At 35.6% G+C, this 22,782-nt stretch overlaps 1 protein-coding gene across 3 annotated transcripts in view; it reads left to right on the forward strand.

The window, feature by feature from the left end:
- Positions 1-22,782, forward strand: part of Reln (reelin) — a 492,143-nt gene that overhangs the window by 124,653 nt on the left and 344,708 nt on the right. For all 3 annotated transcript variants that reach the window (XM_008830753.2, XM_008830756.2, XM_008830755.3), the window contains exon 3: positions 7,177-7,312. In XM_008830753.2, the coding sequence (XP_008828975.1) occupies positions 7,177-7,312 (136 nt within the window). The remainder of the gene's footprint in view (positions 1-7,176; positions 7,313-22,782) is intronic.

A 22,782-nucleotide genomic window follows, 5' to 3' on the forward strand; every position in this document is an offset into this window, starting at 1 on the left:
AAAATAAGCACAGTACATGCTCGGGAGTCTGTGTGCAAATGGTTTACTACTAGAGTGAAAGATTCTTTTCATATACACATGCACACACACACACACACACACACACACACTCACACTCCTTTCAATGAGCTGCTACTTCACAGATAATCAGCAAAAAGGATGTTTTCAGGAAGTTCTGTGATTACCTTTCAGCATTTCAAATTATGCCCGGTTTTGTTGAAATGTTTAGACTATTGACCTAGCAAAGATTTCAAACAATAGACAAGCCAAAGTCTTTAAGTAGTCAGTACTGATTTTTGAATTAACAAGCTATGGAATGACTGAAAGAAACTCCATAATTCATCTTCTCCTTTTCATTTACAGCATTTCCAAGTCTGATTTTCAGAACACTCTTTTTGTTAACTGATGTAAGCCTTTAGATAGCCCTTTTACAGAATGAGCCCATGATGAATGTAAAAGGAAACAGAAGTTGCCTTATCTTACATACTTAGCTGTTTTCTTTTTACACTTCTTATGTAGCTGTAAATCAATAACTTTGCTGAATTTTTCTCACAAAACGTTCTTACAAGTGTTCTCAAAGTATCCGAATAAAAAATACTTTCAGTATTTCTTCACTTTACATATGGCAGCTACATTTTTCACATAAAGTTCTGCAGCTCTAATGTACTGGCTCTTTGTTTAGCGATTCCCAGCCACAGAGGTCTTAATCTGAAATTCACAAAACCAGACTAGGACATGATCCTACCTACTTTAACATTAGCCATGGCAAATCACAACTAAATGGATTTGAATAGCCCCTAGTTTCAATCTATAAACCCCAATGTGAACATATAATTTTCTCACAAGGTTATTTTGGGCCACTATAATCTTCAGTGTGTGTCTTGGAAGTGATTAAACTGCATCTTATGGGAATACATACATTTTATTTTAGAGGTGGGGAATCATAGAACTAGTTACAGTTTTGAAGACCCAAGGTATGCACATTAAAAGCACAGAGAAGTATTCCCGAGGGAAAAATGGGTTCATACAAGGTTTAGTCACAAACTTAAAATAACTGACTTGTCAAGGAAAATGACATCCCGGAAGGCACAAAAATGTGTGTCACTGTCTTAAAAAGGATCATGGAGGCAACATTAGAATAATTAAAGACATCGTAAGATGAACCTTGCAAAAAGTGTAATGTGGATAAAGGAATCTGATATAGATCCTATTCTATTACAACTTTCACAAGAAAAATATTGGATTTTGTAAACTATAATCTATAGATCTGTATGACAGTGAGCTTGAAATACCCATGCTTCAACAAATCAATGGTATTAAAGAGTTATATTGGTTATTGATAAAGAAATTGTAAATAGTGTGCGGATATTCTGTTTTACAGTTGTGTATACATAGCATTCAAAAGAAAAGTGTTTTGCTGACATGGTAAAATCAAACAGTTACCAGTTTTGTAGAACTTCAAAATTTGAATGGTAAACTAGTTTCCTTGTCTAAAGTCAGATCAGGAGAGCCACACATGAATGCCTACTTATGTTCCAAACCCAGTTCTCGTGAAAGAGTATTACTGCTTTCTCTTAAGAAATTACATGCAAAATTTCTTATATAACAGTTTTTACACAACTGTAATAGTGAATATAAAAATCTTTTATCATAACTGCATGACACACAAGTGTGTTTTATTTGTGTCTATCCCCTTAAACACAGCATAATTAAATCATTTTATTGTAGATTTTTTTCCTATAAGTATGATTAAAAGCTCAACATGCATTCTGTTACCCAGCATGCAGCAGGGATAAAAACAGTATAAATTTAAATTCGTTATCATATTCAGATTTTAGTTATCTCAAGAATTGAATTCCAATTCATATACATTAATTAGATGTGTATGTCTATCATGACACAAAGGCATTAAGATTGCACAGCAAATTGTGTTTTATGGGGTGATGGAAGCCAATTCTGACCACTCTAGTTCCCCTATTTGCCATTTTCTAGGTGAACCCTGCTCATTAGGTCTGCCTTATGCTCAGAGTGCCATGGAGCCAAGAGAAATCTTAGTTCTCATGACCAGCACTTCACAGGCGTTGGAATGAGGCTTGAGTGGGGTACAATGGTAATGGCCATACCTCTGTATGTGAAGAGCTAAAGGGACTGTGGAGTACGCACCACTATTTCATGTAAAAACTAAAATAGAAGATTGAGGTTTTTTTCCCCCCAAACTTAGTACAACTGTTTCTGACTGTGTAGCAAGGGTCCTGGTTAGAATCTTTGCCCACCTGCTGTATGACCATGCACAAGTTTTTTTTTAATCATCCATTTTCTCAGTGTCTTAACTGGTAAAATACAGAACAATAATGAGCCCCCACCTCATAAATAAGTCAGTATCATAGTCCCAGTTCATAGTAAGCATTATATTGGCATAACTTGTCATTATTATAATTAACCGTATGAATCACTTTTACATCTTAATTTGCATTTTTATCAATACCATCCAGTTAGCACATACTTATTTTCTAGCTGGTTTATTTATAATGTTAGTTTATTCCAGCTGCCTCTCCCAGCTCAAGTCATTTCAGGGCAGAGTCTGTCTCAAATATATATATATGTGTGTGTGTGTGTGTGTGTGTGTGTGTGTGTGTTTGTATATATCTTCACATGGCATAACTCGATATTTGGTACAAAACAGGAATTTTGCGAATGCCAGATGTTTTTGCTGATTTATATTTAAATAAGTAGATTTCTAGTAGCTGAAGTTTTGTCGAGCACTGGAGAGGTAGAGCCAGCCAGTGTATCAGATCTCAAAAGAATGTGGACATCCTTCTAAAGGAATGACACCCAGGTTTATCCTTTTCCCTCCACACAGGCACACCCACACACATAACACACACACACACACACACATGCATACACACATGTACATGCACACACACATGCGCACACACACAGATGTAAGTGGGGGAAGTTCTAGAAAATACTTGCTTAGGACAGTTTTAGGGACAAGGGACAAGAAGATAGGATATTTTGCATTACTACAAGGGCCATTAGGTAATACTCTATTGGATCTTTAAAATTGTATATTGATACTTTGATGACATAATTAATATTAACCATAAGCCAAGAATTCTAAATGTTTTACTATTTCAATGGACATTTTCAGTGCAAGTTCTTGGCTACAAATAAGAACTGCTGGGTGAACTTTAAAAAAAAAATCTCAATACTCAGGTTAGTGATATCATGATACAGTCAACTTCTAGACTGCTGCAGTATAAGAATATCATTCTGTGTTGTATTCACCTAGGAGAGGGTATAAGTACCCAGCTAACAAATTTCAGTAAAGTAATATGCGGCCTAGACACTGACTCACTATCTACAATGTGTTTTGAGGAATAAGGAGATATTTGACTATGAATTCTGTTACCGAGGCTCTGAAAACTTAGCTCACTCCATTCATTTCCCTTCCCACAAAATTATGGGTGAAACTTCTGTTTTCCCCTGTGGTTGGACTGACTCCTGCAGATGTGTCATTTTCCACACTGGGTCCCTGCTTTAAGCCTGACCAGAGGGTACTGGCGATTCCTGAGCCATGACTCTTGAGTTGGCTTTGAGATTCTGATTCCCCCTGGGAGTCTGATATCCTCCTTAACCTGGTTTGATGAATTTTGTCTGCCATGCAGTTTCAGAATAAAATTCAAATGCAAAAAAGAGCATCAGTTTTACATTTCAAATGTAGACTCCGTTTTTCTGTCTCTTACATCAGTTGTGACCTATTCTGATCAATTGTCTATTGAAAAGAGTCTGTTTCATTCTTTAAAGTTGCACATATGTTATAATTTCTGGAGTCTTTTAAAGTTATTCATATATTTAAACAGAAAATACTTCTTTGCATCTTTGATGTGTCAGATATTGTGCTTGGATACAAAGATTAAAGATCGAGTCTCTCGTAGACCACATGGGGAGAAGGTGAAGAAATGATGAACTGATGTAACATGTAGGAAGGGCACCTACCCAAGCATGGGGCTGGGGCAGTGAGTGGGTGGGGGAAGTCTTTGAAGATGAGGCCATGGTTGATTTGTCATTTGGCCTAGCAGTGACTGCTCTCAGTGATTGGTGTTAAGCAGGTTGGATTGATCCTTTCCTTGAAGAACACATAGGAAATAGTTGAGCAGAGATGAGTGGAAGGAGAGGAGTTGTCTGGGGTCTTGGTGTCTATAGAGATGATATACTTACAGTGTAGGTGACAAGAGCTCGGAGCTCAATTCCTGGAGGATGGTAAGGGAGAGCAATGAGAGACTGGATTGTACTGAACTTAATAACAGATGTTAAGACTGTATTTCTGTGGAGTCAGAGGGGAAGTCATGAAAAGAGAGCTAGCAAAAGATTAAAGTGATCATGTGTGCCTTTGAGAGGAATCATTTTGGTACAATGGGTAAGAGATGGAGCAGGTATACTTGTAAGGAGCTGTTGTGAAATCCTAGGGAGAAATGATGAAGCCTAGAACCATTTAGCAACAGGAATTAAATGCTGTATAACACAACAAAATAAAACTTAGACACATTAAAGCTATAAATGAATTAGTAGAAATAAATACAGATTTGTTTTTAATCTCAAGAACTGAGAAAACCTTTTAAAGCATGAGCAAAGTAAGTTAAATAACATATTGACCAAACACTGTGTGCTAGAGGAATGTAGATATATACAGCTGATTTTTATGGAAGTAAAGATGTAGTAAAAGATAAGAAACAGAACATTCCAGATGCCTTGGGTTCACAGTGATACTGGAGTTAAGTAAAAGAGTCAGGAGAAACCTGGAGGAGGAATGATCTGGATTTGCTTGGAGGTGGAGAGGAGTGGCTAGTCAAAGCAGAGCATGAGCTGCGTCTTGACATAGGTAGGATCCGTGAAGTGACTGAGAACAGTTGGAGACAGAGAATTTTAATTAGAGGGCGTAGCTTGTGTCAACATAGGAGAGAATCACTTGAATTTTTTTGAGGCATGTAAAGTACAAGGGAATGGGAAAGAGACAGAGTTGGAAGCTGAGGCTGAAACTCAGATGAGAGGGTGCTCCAAAGGGGCTGAACTTTATCCTCTTTGTCAGCACCATCCAATAGGAATTTCTCCACGGAGGAAGGGTTCTATTGTTTACTGCTCAGTACGGCAGCCATCAGCCATATGGCTGGCTGTTCAACACTAGTGCAATAGAAAAACTGAGTTTTTAATTTTACTTAACTTTAATCAAGTTTCACTTAAATAGCCACCGTGGTTAGCAGCTACCATTTTGGACAGGTCGTGTATAGACAATGTTGAATAGACTGAGAATTTTTGTAGTGAATAGTATGAAAGGAATCATATTGCACAAAGATCACTTTGGTAGGCAGAAAGAAAACCACTATTTATTAATAGCCTAGTGCTACTAGAATACTTCATGAGCTGTTGTCTTATGTGTTGAGTCATTTAATTCTTACAACAAACTTAAGATAATTTAAGGTATAGGGGACATAGTGTTTTCCATTTTTTGGATATCAGAGAGAATAACTCGTTTGCTCAAGGCTACAAATCAAACAAATGAGAGAATTTTTAAACTTAATTTCCTACCCTTGGCAATGTTTTAATTAGATTTTTAGTTAATAAGTGTTCTTTTTAGACAAGTTTAAATTCATAGCAAAATTGAGTGCAAAAGTACAGTTCTCATGTACCCCTTGTCTCCACATGAGAAATACCTGTTACAACTCCCTGCCCCACAATGGCCTGTTTGTCAAAATCAATGACCCTGAACTTGACATGTCATTATCATCCCCAGACCATAGTTTTTATTAGAGTCTACTCCTGGTGCTCTATGTTTTATGGGTTTTGAACATTTATGTAATGATGTGAATCCATCATTTAAGTACTGTGTAGAATAACCTTACTGCCCCCAAATCCTGTGTCCTGCCTATTCCTTTTTCCCTCCCGAGCCCCTGACAAGCATTCATCTTTGAATGTCTTCAAGGTTTTCCCTTGTCTCCTCCATTGTTCCATAGCTAGAATCAGACAGTCTTTAGCCTTTTCAGATCAGCCTGTTTCATTTGTTACAATGCATATTTAAGTTTCCTTCATGTCTTTTCATGATTTGTTAATTACATTTTCCATTTTAGCTAAACAGGACTCCATTGCTTGGGTATATTGTAGTTAATCACTCATCTCCTAAAGAACATTTTAGTTACTTCTAAGTGTTGACTATTATTAACAAAAGTACTTCAAACATTTGTGTACAGTTTTTTTGTGTGAACATAAGTTTTCATTTCATTTGGGTAAATAGCAAGGAAAGCAACTGTTATGTCTTGTGGTAAGAGTATTTTTAGTTTTGTAAGAAAATGGCCAAATTGTCTTCCAAAGTGACAAACAGTTTTGGATCCTCGCCAACGAGTGAAGAGAATACGGTGCACATCCTCATCAGCAGTTGGTGTCACTTGGGATTTGGGCTTTTCTGATACATAGGTAGTTGCTATGTTATTGTTATTTTAATTTGCAATTTGCCAGTGACATACGATGTTGAACACCTTTTGCATCTTTTTTGGTAAAGTAGTTCTTCAGGGATTTTCTTTTTGAGACAGTCTCCCTGGCAGCTGGCCTAGAACTCACTATATGAACCTGGCTGACTTTTATCTCACAGAGATCTTCCAGCCCCGGCCTCTGGAGTGCTAGGATTATAGGTGTTCATCACCATACCCAGTTTATCTTTTCAGATCTTTAGGCCATTTTCTAATTAGGTTGTTTGCTTATTGTTGAGTTGTTAGTTAATATCTTATCTGTGTTAACATCAAGAGAACCACCTTCTTAAAAGGCATCAAAAGACCTTCTGATATCTCAGCTAAGTACTCATTCCTTGCAGTGAAGCCAGTTCATGGAACACCAGCATTGGACAAACCCACCATAAGACTCATAGTCAGTCTGTCTGTACCTGAGCACAGACAAAGCAAACCAAATTCTATGGCATTGGTTTTAGTAGTTCATTCATTAATAATAATGTTTTAAGTGATTACTTCTATCAAAAAAAGAGAAAAATTATACAACTTATGGTAAATCAGATAGCATACAAGTCTTAATACTAAATAAAAATGTCCAGAAAATACTCTTATGCCTCGCTTGGTAAGAAGGACTTTGTTTTATTTGTGATAACATCCCTCTCTTTCTGTCTTTCAGGGATTATGTCTGATCACCAATTTGGTAACCAGTTTATGTGCAGTGTGGTGGCCTCTCACGTGAGTCACCTGCCTACAACCAACCTCAGCTTTGTCTGGATTGCTCCACCAGCTGGCACAGGCTGTGTGAATTTCATGTAAGTACCCAAAGTGTGTGTGACAGGTATAGGAGGTAAATACCACTTCTCATGGTATTACATATAGGGTAACTATTTCAATGTTGCATGTTAATAGGCTTGACTTTAATTAAAACTACTAATTGTAGTATTAAAAGAGATCAAAACTGGTTTTTATCAAGTAGCCAGTTTTCAGTTAAAGTCTTTTTTCATATTAATTTACAAGCCTCAGATTTATAAATCGAATTTTAGCTAACTGGGGAATAGAGTGAACATTTGTCTTAACAGGATGGTTAGATAAACACATCTGCTTCAAAGACTGTGACCTATGGCAGATCGGTTGCTCCCCTTCCCTTATCCCACAGCCACCATCTCTCATCCTTCTTATTTGGCTCTTGTTCCCCTCCAAGCATTTTTATTTATAACTTATGCTATTATTCATTTATTTAATTATGTACTTTAGCATCTTTTTTTCCAGCTAAAGTTCAAGTTCCTTAAAGACAAGAATCTTTTCCTTTTTCGTTCACTGATTTGCTCTAACAATCTAGAGTAATCACTGGCACCCAGTAATCGCTCACTGAATATTTGTCAAATGCTTAGTCAGCCAATGCAGTAAGTCACAGGAAGGTAGAAACAGCTGTCCAATGGGCAGTTGAACAAAAGAGAGCTAGAAGGTTATCTTGAATGCTTCTATTCTAACCTTGCACTCAGACAGCAAAATTCCCTAACACTGGTATTATTCCATAGTGGACCACTATCTTTCCTTCCCCTGATAGCAGATAGTTCAATGTCAGGGTTTCCTACGGAGCCCACAGCACTGACTGTACATTCTTCCTGTCTCTCTGTGTTCTGTGTGACCTAGCTGCCGGGATCACACTCATCCCATACAGTTGTTTGACTTTTAGTCCCATTGTCTTGTTCCCTAGTTTTCGTATCTTAGCTGTTTCCTTCCGGTTCCTCCTGTAGGATTACTGTAGGAGTCTTCCAACTGGTCAGCCTGTCCCAACTCTGTCCCCCACAGTGGTGTCCAGCTAACCTTCCTTAGATGCAATGATGATCACTCATAATTTGGACAACCCTGGAAAGCTCTTCTGAAACTAGACCGTTGGAAAGGTTTTGAAGTCCCCTCTCAACCCGGTAGAGCACAGACCAGCAGGATTTCCCACTTATGTATTCTGTCATGTGTTGTTATAACTCTATCAGAATGCAGATTATATTTACCGTATGCTTATTTGAATTGATTTCTTGTTTTCCTGTTATATTAGATTGACAGGGAAATTTTGTATTTTGTTGTGATTTTTGGTACAGTGTCTTAGATACAGACATCCAAGAAATGATCTTGAAATATATGATCTTCAGTGTTGACATTTATTGTAGTTTAATGGTGGTCCCTGCCTCTTTGAGCATGTATTCTCTTATGATAGCATGTGGAAGGATATTTAAATTTTTGCCACATGTAACTTCTTAATTCAAATTGAGAACTGCTTTTTTTTGTAAGACAAAAGGCATAGACAAAAGACATAGTAATAGCAACAGTACAGAACTACCTACTCAAAACAAGTTTAGATTTCCCTTTCTTTAAATTTGTTTTTGTGGTGCTGTGGAATGAACGTAGGGCCTTGACCATACCATGCAAGTTCTCTATCATGAGCTATAATAAATCCTCAGCCCCAAATTTAGATATTTATTGAATCTGTTTACAAGTGATATTCACAAATGTATTAGATACTTTTTTTTTTAAATCAGTGTAACCAAATACAGAGAGGAAGGTTTGTTTTGGTTCACAGTTTGAGAGGGTAGTGTCCATCATGGTGAGGAGGCTTGGTGAAGTGCGTGGCAACAGGGGCATGTGACTGGATTCTTGACAACTCAAAGAACCAAGAAACAGTGAAGGTGAATCTAGATGCTCCTATGACCTTCTCTCCTTTCCCTTTTCATTCATCCCAGCCATGGGATAGCGCTGCCCACATTCAGAGTGCAGCCTCTCTCCTCAGTTAAATATCTCAGGAAACTCACTCAAAGACACACCAAGAGGTGTCTCCTACATGATCCTGAAACCAGTCAAGTTGAAAATCAAGATTAACTCTAAATGACTTATGATCTCACTATCCCTAGTATATGAAATTCTGTTTCCTTCTGAGAATTAACATAGGACTTTTAAGTCTTAACTTCATTGTGTTCTTGACAGAAAAGTCCATTTGTTCAGAAGTAATTTTTATTGACTGAAAAGAAACATCTATCCTCTCACATTTTCCAATAAAAATGTGAAGGTACAATTTGTACTTTCTAGGATTCTTTTCTAAAAATATTTTATTTATTATTTTTATTTTATGTGTATGTGTGTATTGCCTGCATGTAAGTAAGTGTACCCATGTCATGCAATGACCATGGAGAACAGAAGAGGCTGTTGGATCCCCTGGAACTGTAGTTATGACAGTTGTTAGCTGCCATGTGGGTTCTGGGATTCAAAGTAGGGTCTTCTGCGAGAACAGCCAGTGTTCTTAACTGCTGAACCACCTCTCCAGCCCCTTTCTAGGATTCTTGATAATTGATTAAGTCTCTATCATAAGTTCTGACAGTGTTGAATGGTACATAGAGTAGCTGTTCCTTTTAAGGGCAAGATTCTTTCCTTGCTCTCCTTCTCTGTCACCTGTGGGAAATTCAAGAAAGGGGACTGAACACACACTATTGAAGCAATCCATTGAAAATTTTCTTCATCAAAATCTCGTCTTTTTTCAACCTATAGTCCTCGCTACAGCATTTATTATGTGTGTATATGTGTATACATCCATAATTAGTATCCATAATTAGTAATTGTCTAGAAATACTTGAAGAACATTGATATATTAATTTTAAACATAAATAAAATTATATAACACAAAACCTATTCATTTGAAGATAAATATACCATATACTACCCTTTTTTCTGATAACCTTGAAAATTAAAGCTTTCCCTTCTGTGGGAAAAATCCTTTTTTTCTGGTTTTTTTTTTTTTTTTACTTCTTAATTGGCATATAATGTTCACATTTGTTTATGGAGTGCTGCTATAGTTCAGTACATGTATATAATGTGCAAAGATAAAACCAAAGTTATTAAACATTTGTATCCTCTTGTATGATTATTTTTTCTCTTTTTTCTTTTGTCTATTTCTGCTTTGTGTGTGTGTGTGTGTGTGTGTGTGTGTGCAGATGCATGGGGGTGTTTGATGGCTGGTTTTTGTTTTTTTGTCTTTTTGAGACAGGGTCTCCCTGTACCCCCAGCTGGCCTGGAACTCACTATGTAGACCAGGCTGGCCTCAAACTCACAGAGGCCTTCTTGCTCTGCCTCCTAATTGCTGCGACTAAAGGCATGGTTTGATGGTTTAAAAAAAGTATTTTAACCTTTAAAATTGCATTTATTTACTCATTCATTTATTTATTTGTGGGAGTAAGAGACCTGCACATGCTATACCACCTGAGTGGAGGTCAGAGGACAGTTTTTCAGGAGCTGGCTTTCTCCTTCCACCATGTGGGTCCTGGGAATTGAACTCAAGTCATTAGGTTTGGTGGCAAGTGCCTTTATCTGCTGAGCCATCTTACTGGCCCTAAATATATTTTAAGATCTTTAAATTCATAAGTTCCTACTTTTTCCCATTTGCAATTTCTTTGTTAAACAAATCAGACTAGTTTTTCTATGGAGTTTTCCAGAATGGGAGTTTTGTTGATTGCAACCTGACAATGTTGTTTGTTATCTAACACCCTTTGCCCTCTGTGATTCCTGAAAATTGACATCTGAATCTAGAACTTTGGGAGATTCAGGTTTGATTTGTGGAGAAAGAGACTCATCTATAGCTGTTTTCTTAATATTACTTTCATATGTTAAGAATTTGTGTATTCTTCTCTAGTAATTTGGAAGAATTCTTAAAAATTAACTTCATAAAAATTAAACTTAAGCTTTTGTAATATATAAACCTTTTCATATTGTTAGTTAACTTATATTGTCATTTAATGTTTCACATAGTGTTATTTTTTCTAATTGGATTTAAAATTACCTGTGATCAAAGATTATGTTTAGTATTCTGTACCTAGCAGTTCCTAAATATTGAACTATAGAAAACAGAAGGCTCCTAATAAACATTTGCTATCATATTTCACTGATCCTAAGATACAGATTTTATAGAGAGAGATGCCTAAAGTAGGCCACATCTTACATTTGGTGTCATCCTATGACACTTAATATATTATTTAATGTCTTATGTCTCATGGTGTAGATTTGAAGAAATCTAGTGACTGATATTTATCATTTACTATGTACCTGGTCTTTCTAAGGCTGCCAGTTGACATTATAGTTTTAACCCTAGTTACCCATTTTTAAAAGCTTTTTTAAAAGTCTGCACTAAGGGGCTGGAGAAATGGTTCAGAAGTTAAGAGCACTGACTGCTCTTGCAGAAGATCAGAGTTTAAATCCCAACACCCACATAGTGGATGAGAACTGTCTGTAACTCCAGTTCCAGATGATCCAATGCCATCTTCTGACCTCCGCAGGCATTGCACAGCACGAGTGCACTTATATGTATTCAGGCATGAAACTCAGAAACATTAAATAATAAATAAATAAATAAATAAATAAATAAATAATAAAAAGTTTTAAAAAATCTTCACTAAGAATTATATAATATTTAAACTGAAATTCAAGACAATTCTATAATTTGTTATGTGCCTTTCTTAACAAAGAATAAATGGCCTTTTATCTGAAGGGCCACAGAGCTGCCTTTCATGATTAAAATAATGAAGTAGGAGACAGAGGAGAGGATACATAGAGGATGATATGTATTGATGCAGGTGGACAAAGTGAGCTACAGTTAGTTTAACATTACTTTTATGCCATCTGTTGATAACATGTAAGTGGTATTATAGTCAGAATTTCCTCATATCTATATCTTACGGTAGTGTAAGTTGTCTACTTTTATTTTGATTATAGTCTTTACTGACTAGCAAGCTTCAAGTAAAAAGAGGGAAGCAAGGGAGGAGAGTAAGAGGAGGGATGGGCAAAGGTAGTTAGAGATAGAAAGGAATGAAGCAAGGAAGAAGGGAAGGAACAGGAGGGAGGGGAGAGGTGACAAAGGAAACCTCCATGCCACAGAACTTTAGAGTTATTGAAAAGCTATCATAGAAGTAATAATATTTTTAAAAATTTACCATATACCTGCTATTTTCAAGTAGTTTTCATCTTTTAATCCACTGATTCTCACAGTAATTCTCTTAAGTAGAATTTACTTTATTATCTCAGTTTACAGATGAGGCCATTGAAGTAGAGATGTTAAATAACATGCCTTAAGTCACTCAATGAATGTACCAACTAGATTCAAAAACAGGCATCTGCTTTCAAAGAGGTGACTTTTGCTCCTTCACTACCTTGCTTTTAAAATGATCATTTTTGTATTTTTTATGGCAAAATAAGGTACTGATATAATTGAAGTCAGATAGAGTTTGCAGCATGACATCAGAATCTCTTTTTCACGTGACCAGTGTGTACTTCCTAGCTGTCTTTGAAATTTGTGTCCATATGCAATACAGCACAATTACCTAATTTACTGAAATATCAAGAGGCTCAAAACCTGAAAACAAAATAAACTGAGAAAATTTCTATTTACGATCTTGAGCATCAAAAAGAATGAACTCAGCTCCGCAAAGAGGAACCAGGGAAGGCCATATTTGAACATTTGATACTTTAAAAGAAATAACTCCTAGAGGTATTGTGTTTTTTAAGTACTCTAAAGAAAAAGACAAAAGATAATTTGAAAAACTGAAGACACTAGCAGTTTCTGAACACCTACAGGCTTGAAATAGAACGGATGCAGAGAACTAAAGTACTGCTTTGAGTGTATCTCAGATACTTTTAATTTTTGGTGGGAGCTATTCTGGCCTGCCTGGAGAATTCTTCAAGGAAGATAGTGTGGTTGCTTGCCCATTTGTTTCCATCCACCTGAAGGAAACATCACAATTATATTTGCTTTGTTACTTAAACATTTGGAATAAGATATGGGACTCAGCCTGGGCCTGTGTCTGTTGGGAGTGTGTTTGTGCTGGTGATAAGGATGCCAGCAGCTGATACATATAAATTCAACTTGGATCTCACATATTGTTAGAAAAATAAATTACTTCTCCTTTAGGTTTAAAATTATTGCATCCCTACTGTGAAATAAGGCTAGATATGCTATTTTCTGAATTGAGGAAATTCATCTGTCTATGAAATCACAATTCTCTTTTTTTTTTTCTGATGGTATGATTTTCTTTTTTTAAACACATTTTCTAATTTGAGACAATTATTTTAGTGCTGCTCAAAAATATACATCTGAGTGACAGGATAAAAAAGTATATTATCTCTCCTTAGAGGGAAATGACTGTGAACCAAGCTGGTAGTTCTCACTTCCCCGAGGCCCCTGTGTTTCATCAAAGTTACACAGCCAATTAGGCTGGATCAGGAGACAGCCTAAGTTCAGAGACTAACCTGTGCTCCTGCAGATCAACGCCTTGACAAATGAGGTCAGGGTCCTTCTTGGGGATTTAATTTTTAATTGAGAGGAATATGCTTGAGATAAAATATATCCATCAAACTCCGGGAAGGTTTGAAGAAATCATATTTGTTATATTAATGATATACCATACTTTAAAACTTTAACAAATATTCAGAAGATAAAACTGTCTTCATTTCTCCCTCTTTTCTCCTCTCCTGTGTCTTTTCCTTCTTCCTCCAAAGTTACGATGTAAACTTCGCTGGTGTTGTTAGGGTAATCTACCAATGTTTCCCTGGTGCACTTTTCTTTGCATCAGTCATATGACAATCAGAAACTGCACTGCTTTTTGGTGTACGTTTCTGCAGAATTCTATTCGTAATAATTGTGCTAGTGTATTTGCTCCTTTTTGAAAAACCTGCTCTTTATCTTTCCAGACAGTTACTAGTTTATTCTGATAAATCTAAAAAGAAAAAAAAATCTGTGTCAAACCTACATCTTCCCTCTTTCTCTCATTTCACCAGATGGTGTGAGACTGTTGAGAGGACATTCAGGGGAGTGACTGTGGTATGGAACCCAGATGCTCCCCCTTACAGGGCCTCGTGGTTTAGGTGGAATTGACCCTGCACTTGACGTTTCTTGCTTGAAACCACATGGAATGCTGGCAAAAGCAAAAGATCAAAGTCTAATAAAGACTTCGTGTATTACACTGAGAAGTTTCTCTAAATCTAATAGAAATGCTTTAAGTGAAATTTGGGAAGAGGTTTGGGTTAGTTTTAGAATTGAAGTTTTAGAAACCCTAAGCATGAATTTTCATTCCAAAGTTGTGACACAATTAAAAATATTGATGACAGTAATGCTGGAGAAACAAGTTAATAATTTCTTTCCCATGGCAACAGCCACCCTATTGTTTGCCAATATCTTGGGTATTATATGTGAGCACTGGTATATTATTAAACTCTATTTTTAGTCAAATACTTGAATATTCAATGATCATTACAATTGCAACTAAAACTTTTACTCCTTCTAGATAAAAAGTATTAAAATACTTTTGCCTTCTATGATATTTGGACATATAGATTTTAGTGTATGCATGTGCATATGTACACATCAATACGTACACACACGTATTCTAACATGTGTTCATAATTGTACTTTCTAATATTGTAACTATAACTCATGTGTAACTATTTGAATTAAATTAACTAAAAAGGAAATAAAATACAAAATGCATTCCTTAGTTTTACCAGCTACACTTCAAATTCTCCATAGCAATAATAGTGGATATTACTACTATTATTATTGGACAGCACAGATACAGAACATTTTTACCATTACAGAAAGTTCCCTTTTTACTTGACAGGTTTAGAGAATCTGTTGGATTGTCCTTTCCTCTGATGTTACTTTGACATTTATAGAAGATAATTATTCATCTCAAAGGACAAATTGGAGTATAGCAAAACTAGGCCTTGCAATTGTCCTGTGAACTTGAATTTCCATCACTTTGAACCTCATCAATCAGGGCAGTTTTGTGTGAGAAGCTTGTTAACTGATTATTCATTTCAGATTCATTTGCTAGTGCAGCACTTTCTATGGTCTTAAACATGGCTGTGTGTAATGGTAGCCAAGTGTGACAGGTGAGAATTGCCTCTGGCTGCCTTCTCTTACAAAGCTCTGTGGCAGGCTTGTGCTAAGGCTCTTCTCCTGTCCCTGTACATACCTACAGATCTTGGTTGCTGCTCCCACTCTGTCAATCTTCCTCCCACCTCTGCCGCATATTTTAGGTTCTGCACCTGTTCAAATGTCCTCTTACCCATGAAAACTTAACTCTCATATGCCTAATATTTAAAATTAGCTCATCTGGAGGGCTAATGATTATGGATACAAGAGCAATAATAGAATTAGAATGCCCTTAGATGATGATGATAGCAGTAGTAATAGTAAAGAACAGCATCTCCCATTTACTGAGCTCATGCATGTCAGGCATCTAAGCTCCCTTACTCTCCCAAAACACCATTCACTGAAAGAATTGTTTGAAAAGGTTTCATTCAAACTTTGCCTTTTAGCCACCATCCTACACTACCATCATATGGCACATTTAGAATAGAATTTATGCAGACAGTATAGTAACCCAGGTAAAGATGGAAATGTGGAGTGGCAAAAAAGCATAGGAAAAATTGTTGCTGTGATTAATTTCAAACTCATTGAAATTGTGTTTATAGAGGACGCCTGGCACAATAGAAGACTAAGCTGGTACAGTAGAAACTCTTCCACTAAAATCACATAGAAATTCTCGCTAGTTTGAAAGATTGACTGCAGCAGGTCCAGAAGAAAGGAGAAAGAGCTAAGTTTGCTCTAGAAGTAGGAGTTGATATTGTAATGTCCTACAGATCTTTAAACCTGGATGTAGGCCTCAACCTTGAGTTTCAAACTGTATAGACCTGGCCTAGAACTATGAGCCTCTTCAAAGACAGAAGTGGTAAGAAAGGAGGAGGAGCTGGAACTAGGTCTACTATGCGAAATAGCCAACTTTCCAGAAAAATAAGAAAAAAGTTGGTTACCTACTTGGCATCTTTTGCAAAGCTAAGTCATTTATAAGGTGTTAAACTCTCAACATGTTTGACATGTGATGAGTGTGGGCTGTGATGGCTAATACTGACTGTCTTAGTTACTTTTCTGTTGTTGTGGTAAAACACTGTGACTAAGGGAACTTATAAAAGGAAGAGTTTATTTAGCTTATGATTCCAAATGGGGCAAGAGTCAGTCCATCATGGCAGGGAGGCATGGTAGCAGAGGTGGCTAGAGTAGGAGCAGAAAGCAGAGGCTCACATCTTCAAGCAGGCACAGGAAACAGAGAGCAACCTGAAATCTGGCAAGGCTTAAGAACTCTCTAAGCCCACCCCAGTGATGTGCTTCCTCCAGCAATGCTATACTAAGACTTCCAAAAACAGTAATACCAATTGGGGATAAAATATTCAATACTTGGAGCCTATGGGAGGCATTCTTATTCAAACTACCATACTGACTATCAACTTACCAGAATCCATCATCACCTAGGAGAGACCAGCTTCCTGGCAAGTCTGAGGGATGACCTTGGTTAGTGTGATATGGAAAGACCCGTTCTAAAAGTAGGTGTCAGCATTCCCTGGACTTGGCTCCCCAGTTGCATATAAAGGAGAAAGCTAGCTGAGCTCCAGCGCTCATTGCTCTCTTCTTCGTGCCTGTGGATGCGATGGGACCAGTTGCTTCAAGCTCCTGCTGCATTGACTTTATACTAGATACCAAAATAAGCCCTTTCTCCCTTGAGGTGCTTTTTGTCAGGGTATTTTTTATCTCAGCAACAGGCAAAGTAGTAAGAGACTGTACCTTTATGCCATTAGCATAACACACCATACTGAGAAATTAGCATCTCTTGGAAAATTTGGGAGATTATACAAAGAATGAGAAGAGACAAACTTAAAAACATATTGGATAATTTTCTAGAACTAAAGAATATGTAACTATCTTTTTTATTTACCAAGATAAATAAAATAAATTAGCAGTGGTATAGTTCATAATGAGTCTTCAGAATACTATACCTGAGAAAATAACAAATGCAACTGGAGAAAAGACAGATTACCTATAAATTTAACTTGATGGTGGTTTTCTCATCAGAAGACAAGGGAACAATATCTTCAAAATCCCTGAAGGGAAATAACTGTTATACTAGGATTTTGCCCCTAATGTATGTGAAAACTGTGAAAGCAAAGATATTTTCAAAAATATAATTTAAGGGGCTGAAGAGATGGCTTAGCAGTTAAGAGCCCTGGCTGCTCTTGCAGAGGACCCGGGTTTAAATCCCAAAACCCACATGGCAACTAACAACCATTCATAACTCCAGTTCCAGGGGATCCAACACTCCCTTCTGACCTCCACAGGCAGTGCATAACATGGGTGTACTTACATACATGCAGGCAATACACTCATACACATAAAATAAATAAAATATATAATTTAAGATTTCTGCCACACAGAGACCATTTTGATGCAAGATTTTAAAAGCATATGCATTAGTAAAAAAAAAAACCAAAAAGGCAAACCCAGAAGAAAAGTGAAAAATGCAAGAAATTTCATGGTGTGATGTAGTCAGGATGAATAAAGAAATTTGTTAAACATCTTAGAATTCAAAGCATTGAATGTGAATGGAATTTATGAAATACACACCAATAACTACTTTAAGATGGAAGTTTTAAAGCAGTGAATAAAAGTAGTGTTTGAGTTATAGGAAGGAAGAAAATGAATATTAAATGTCCTCAGATTATTTTGTACAATTATAGCCTTAGTTCAAGAAGATTGCTTTGAATTAAATGTAAAAAGAACATAAATAAACTCGGAGCTTCCAAAGAAGGAAGGAGATTTTTTAAAAAGTATTAAAATCATTTGATCTGTTAAAATAAATGAAAGAGCAAATTTAAAAATTATAGATGATAGGAAGAGATGACTCAGCAGTTAAGAGCCCATGGTGTTCTTGCAGAGGACCTGAATATGGTTCCCAGCACCCATATTGATTGGCTCACAGCTGCCTCTAACTCCTGATCCAAGAGGATCTGACAGTCTCTTCTGACCTCTCTGGGCACCTACACCTACAAACACACACACATACACACACAATTAATTAATTGATTGATTGATTGATTAATTGGAATCTTTTAAAATTATAGAGGCTTAAGATGTAATAAAAGATACCCTAAATAAGTCTATTGATATTTATAATAAAAATAAATGATGAAAATTTCTAGTTGACGCACTATAACTTTCAGAATTACATTTTAAAACTGCAACACTATATTGTTTCCAAAAGACAAACCTAATAGTGCAAAACAGTCAAAGACTTTTTAAAAAAGGCATATTAAGGAAGTGCCAACCAGAACTAATTTGGTTTTGCTCCATTAATGTTGAAAAAAGTAAAAATCAATATTATTAGAGCTAAAGATAATTGACTAAGAACACACTAGCTTTCATATAGACAAAGCTTAAACAAACATGCCAGATTGAAAACTGCCTCTCAGGTGGCAGACGGAGTGCTAAGTATTTCCATATTTCCAGTATTTAAATTCCAAATAGCTTTATCAAATTCTTTAAAATTTATTTGTTGAAGAAATGAAAGATGAAGAATGTTTGGGAAAATACAGAGAAAATGGAATTCTAATACATTGCTGATGAGAATTTAATTCACAACCATTATGGAAAACAATATGGTGGTTCCTCAAAATTTTAAGAGTAGAAATACCATATGCCCTTGAGTCATTCTGGCTGTGCAATCAGAGGAAATGAAGTCAATATAGTGAAAGAATAGTTGTACTCTTGTGTTCATTGTAGCATTCTTGACAATAGCAAAGGTGTGGAAATAACTTATGTCTATCAGCAGATAGTAAGAACATGTGGTATACACATACACTAGAATATTATGCAGTCTTAAATGAGGAGATCCTGCCATTTATAACATGAACAGATCTGGAGCACATCATAGTCAACACTATAAGCTAGGTTCAGAAACATATCACATGGTCTCTATAAAGTTGAACAAGTATGTAATGGCTATCAGAGGGTGGCCTTGGGTAAGGAGAGAAAAGAGTTATTGATCAAATGTTACAAAGTTTGCAGACAGAAAAAGTATAGTGTGAGATTTATTGGACAAGATGGGTAAAAATAGTTAATAATAATATATTACACATTTCAAAAAAAAACTTAAATTTTCAGTGTCGCACCACAGAAATGATAAGTAAGCAAGATGATAATGCTGATCACTCGATTGAATCAGGCAACATTAGATTCATACATAAAGACATCACACTGCCCCACAAATGAATACAGTATGGCTTGTCAATCAAAACTGATATTAATTTTAGATTAATAAATATTATTTGTTGAGTGGATTTTGAATTCATGACATGTCAGAAGACTATGTCAAAGAATTAGAGCTATATTTTGCAATCTTTCCCTCTGGGCATATACTATGGCAGCTGTCTAAATGAAATTTTTTGGGTTGCTTTGGAAATATAATTTGATCATTTAATAAAATTCTCTGGACAGCTTATATTTTTATTTATAGTTTATCTCTAACAATTCAAAGGACATTACATAAATTCTAAGTATTATCTCTGAATATTTAAACATTCTAAAGTACAAATATATCCATTGTTTACTAAGCTGAACTAGATTTCTGCTTTTGAATGCTGCGTAGACTAGCATAAAAATTTAAAGGTTAATATTGACAGTATTTTTAAAAATGAATGGTCCAATTCCATGTAAAGCTTTGTCGTAAAATTTCATTACGTATTGCTTTAACATTATTGAGGTTAACTTTTTAAGATTTTTGATAAAACATTTAAATCCCATATTTCCTGAGATTATAATATGGTAATTAAACAATTAAATTCTTGTATACTTGTAAATTCTTTTATCTAATGCTGGGTAATAAACATTAAGCAAAAGCAACACTTTATAACACTAAAGCTAGGTTTGGTTTCTGACATTGATGATGAGTCCTAAGCTGGAGACAAGTGTTAGTGGAATCTCCTCCATATGTCTCCTCAGTTAATATTTATAGAAGAGATTATGAATAATATGAGAGTATTAGTTATCTGGGCTGACATATATTTCAAAGAGCAATATTCTAAGTTTTATAGGAAAGATAAACAGTGGAAAGCCTTCTAATTAAAAATGTACACTGTGGTTGCAAGGTAGCTAAGATGGTGGGTCACTTAATCAAACCCTGGTTTTAACTTAAGCAAATATATTGAAAGTGCTGCTATAAAGCTAAAGCACATCAGCTTTTCTTCTAAATCTGCCTGCAGGCAGTAATGCTCAGATTTGAGATGGCACCCTTATTTGCTAAGTACAAAAATGGTTACAAAAGAGCTTTTCTCACTTTGAGGATAAAAGCTAAAGTATTCTTTAATTTTGGTTACTGCCTGGCTCATCTCAGCACCATAATAGTTATTTGGCTCAAAACCAAAAAGTGGCAAATCAGTACTTACATGTCTATGGATCAAAATTAGATGAAAAATTGCTGTTTCTCATCTCCAAAGCTATTTGCTGCACATTTTATAACCCTCAAGATGCCTGTTGTAATATGTGATAACAGAGCCAACTGCAGCATCTGCCTGGAAAGAGATTACTTTAATTATGGACTCAATGTCCTATTTTCTGCAAGTGATCCCCAGAGACAGGCTTCCTGCCGAAGGAGAGGTGCAAGGATGCACATTAAAGCCTAACGTCAGCCACGCAGACCTGGATAACGTGAGACAAGGGCACCCATAAACTGCCTTCATTTTCCTAGTCTGCACTGTGATGGAAGGGTCTATAATGATAGGTTTTTAATTATTCTAGCATCTGCTGTTATGACTTCTTGTGGTAAGGGCAAGAAGAGCTTACAAAAGGGAGAAACCTCAAAGACATCAGTACAGGAAACAGACTATATAAACAGGGTTGGCATTGTTCAAACTATTATTTGTATGATTTTTTTAAACAAAGAAACAAAACACTTTAATTTCTAATTAATCATTTTTTTTAAATGAAAATGTTTAGTAAAACATATTTTTCTTCCCAAATTGAACATGTATTAGTTATTCGTTAGAGTATTATTAGAAAGTGAAGCTAAGTGGTTTGCCTGTCAACCGAGTTCTTGAGAACACATTGAATGCTTTATTATTAGGGTTCATTTGCCAATTAGTGTAATGAATTTTATTTAGAATCGATGTGGATATCTTGTGTGTTTCCATGAAAATTCTTTGTCACATAACATTGAATTAACATAATGAGTGGATGCTTAAAGCAAATTGTTACCTTGTTTTTATTAATTACAGGAGAATCAGACTCCTTGATGAACAGATTTATTGAGAGTGTTTTTTCAAAAGGATAGCATGTACTCACAGATAGGTTATTTTGGGATTCCATCCAAAAAGTGTAACTGAAAAAGGTCTAAGAATATTTGACATTTTTTAAAGATTGAAGATTATAGAAGACTAACTCTAGGAATTAATTTTGAACTTCAAAAGAAACATTTAAGGGATTTGGTATGAAACAATTTTAAGTGAGGGAGGGAAGACAGACACAAAAAATGTACCTATAATCATACTGGGTAAAACCATCATTCTTTAAGTATTATACCAACTATGGCATTAATTATTTTCAATTATGTCATTAAAATGAAATACTTTTAATATTTTCTACCTTGATAAGGAAATTGAAATCAGTATACCTTAGGGAATTTTAAATATAGCATCTAAGTCTAAAACATTGAAATAAATATTTGGTACTTTCTTGCCTATAATAAATGCCACACTGGAGAAGAAATTAGCATGCTGAAAAAGGTGGTTTTTACAGAGATTTTGTGTTGTGTGCGTCTTGTAAGTGAACAACTGAATTTATATTATTTATACTTCAAAATGTATAAACAGGAGAAAGGGGTTAGCATTCATTTCTTCTTTAAGCTCTTAGACTTTAGGAATGAAAGCTGTGCAAATCTATGGGAAGAAACTGAGTATATAAACAGCTACACTAAGTCAACAAAGGAGACTAGTCCACAATTCTTTAACTTTACTGCTTGTTTTGAAGATGCGGGTCTCTTTATTTTATGTGGACCCCAGACTTGGTGTGTCATGCTGTAAATAAATAAATAACAAGGGAAGGGCTGCTGCAGGTTGAGATGACCTCTTCAAGGATCAAAGAAATTAGAGAGTTTTCTGAGCATTTGTTCTGTAATTTCAATTCTATATTACATGTGGTTGAGCTTTTTTATTAAGCTTTTAATCAAGAGTTGATCTGGAATATATACTCATTTTCCTTACTGTTTTTTTTTTCCAGACATTATATTTTTCCGAGTCTTTTGTTTTAAAATATAAAATTAATTTTATTTTTTGGATTTCTGTCTTTCCTCTTTGGGTCTAAATACAAAATGCTTTGAGATTTTTTAAATTTAAAATAATAGCAATAAACACACGAATTAAAAAAACA

The sequence above is a fragment of the Nannospalax galili genome, unplaced genomic scaffold (genome assembly GCF_000622305.1).
Source record: "Nannospalax galili isolate Female #2095 unplaced genomic scaffold, S.galili_v1.0 scaffold312, whole genome shotgun sequence".
In the NCBI taxonomy this organism is placed as follows: Eukaryota; Metazoa; Chordata; class Mammalia; order Rodentia; family Spalacidae; genus Nannospalax; species Nannospalax galili.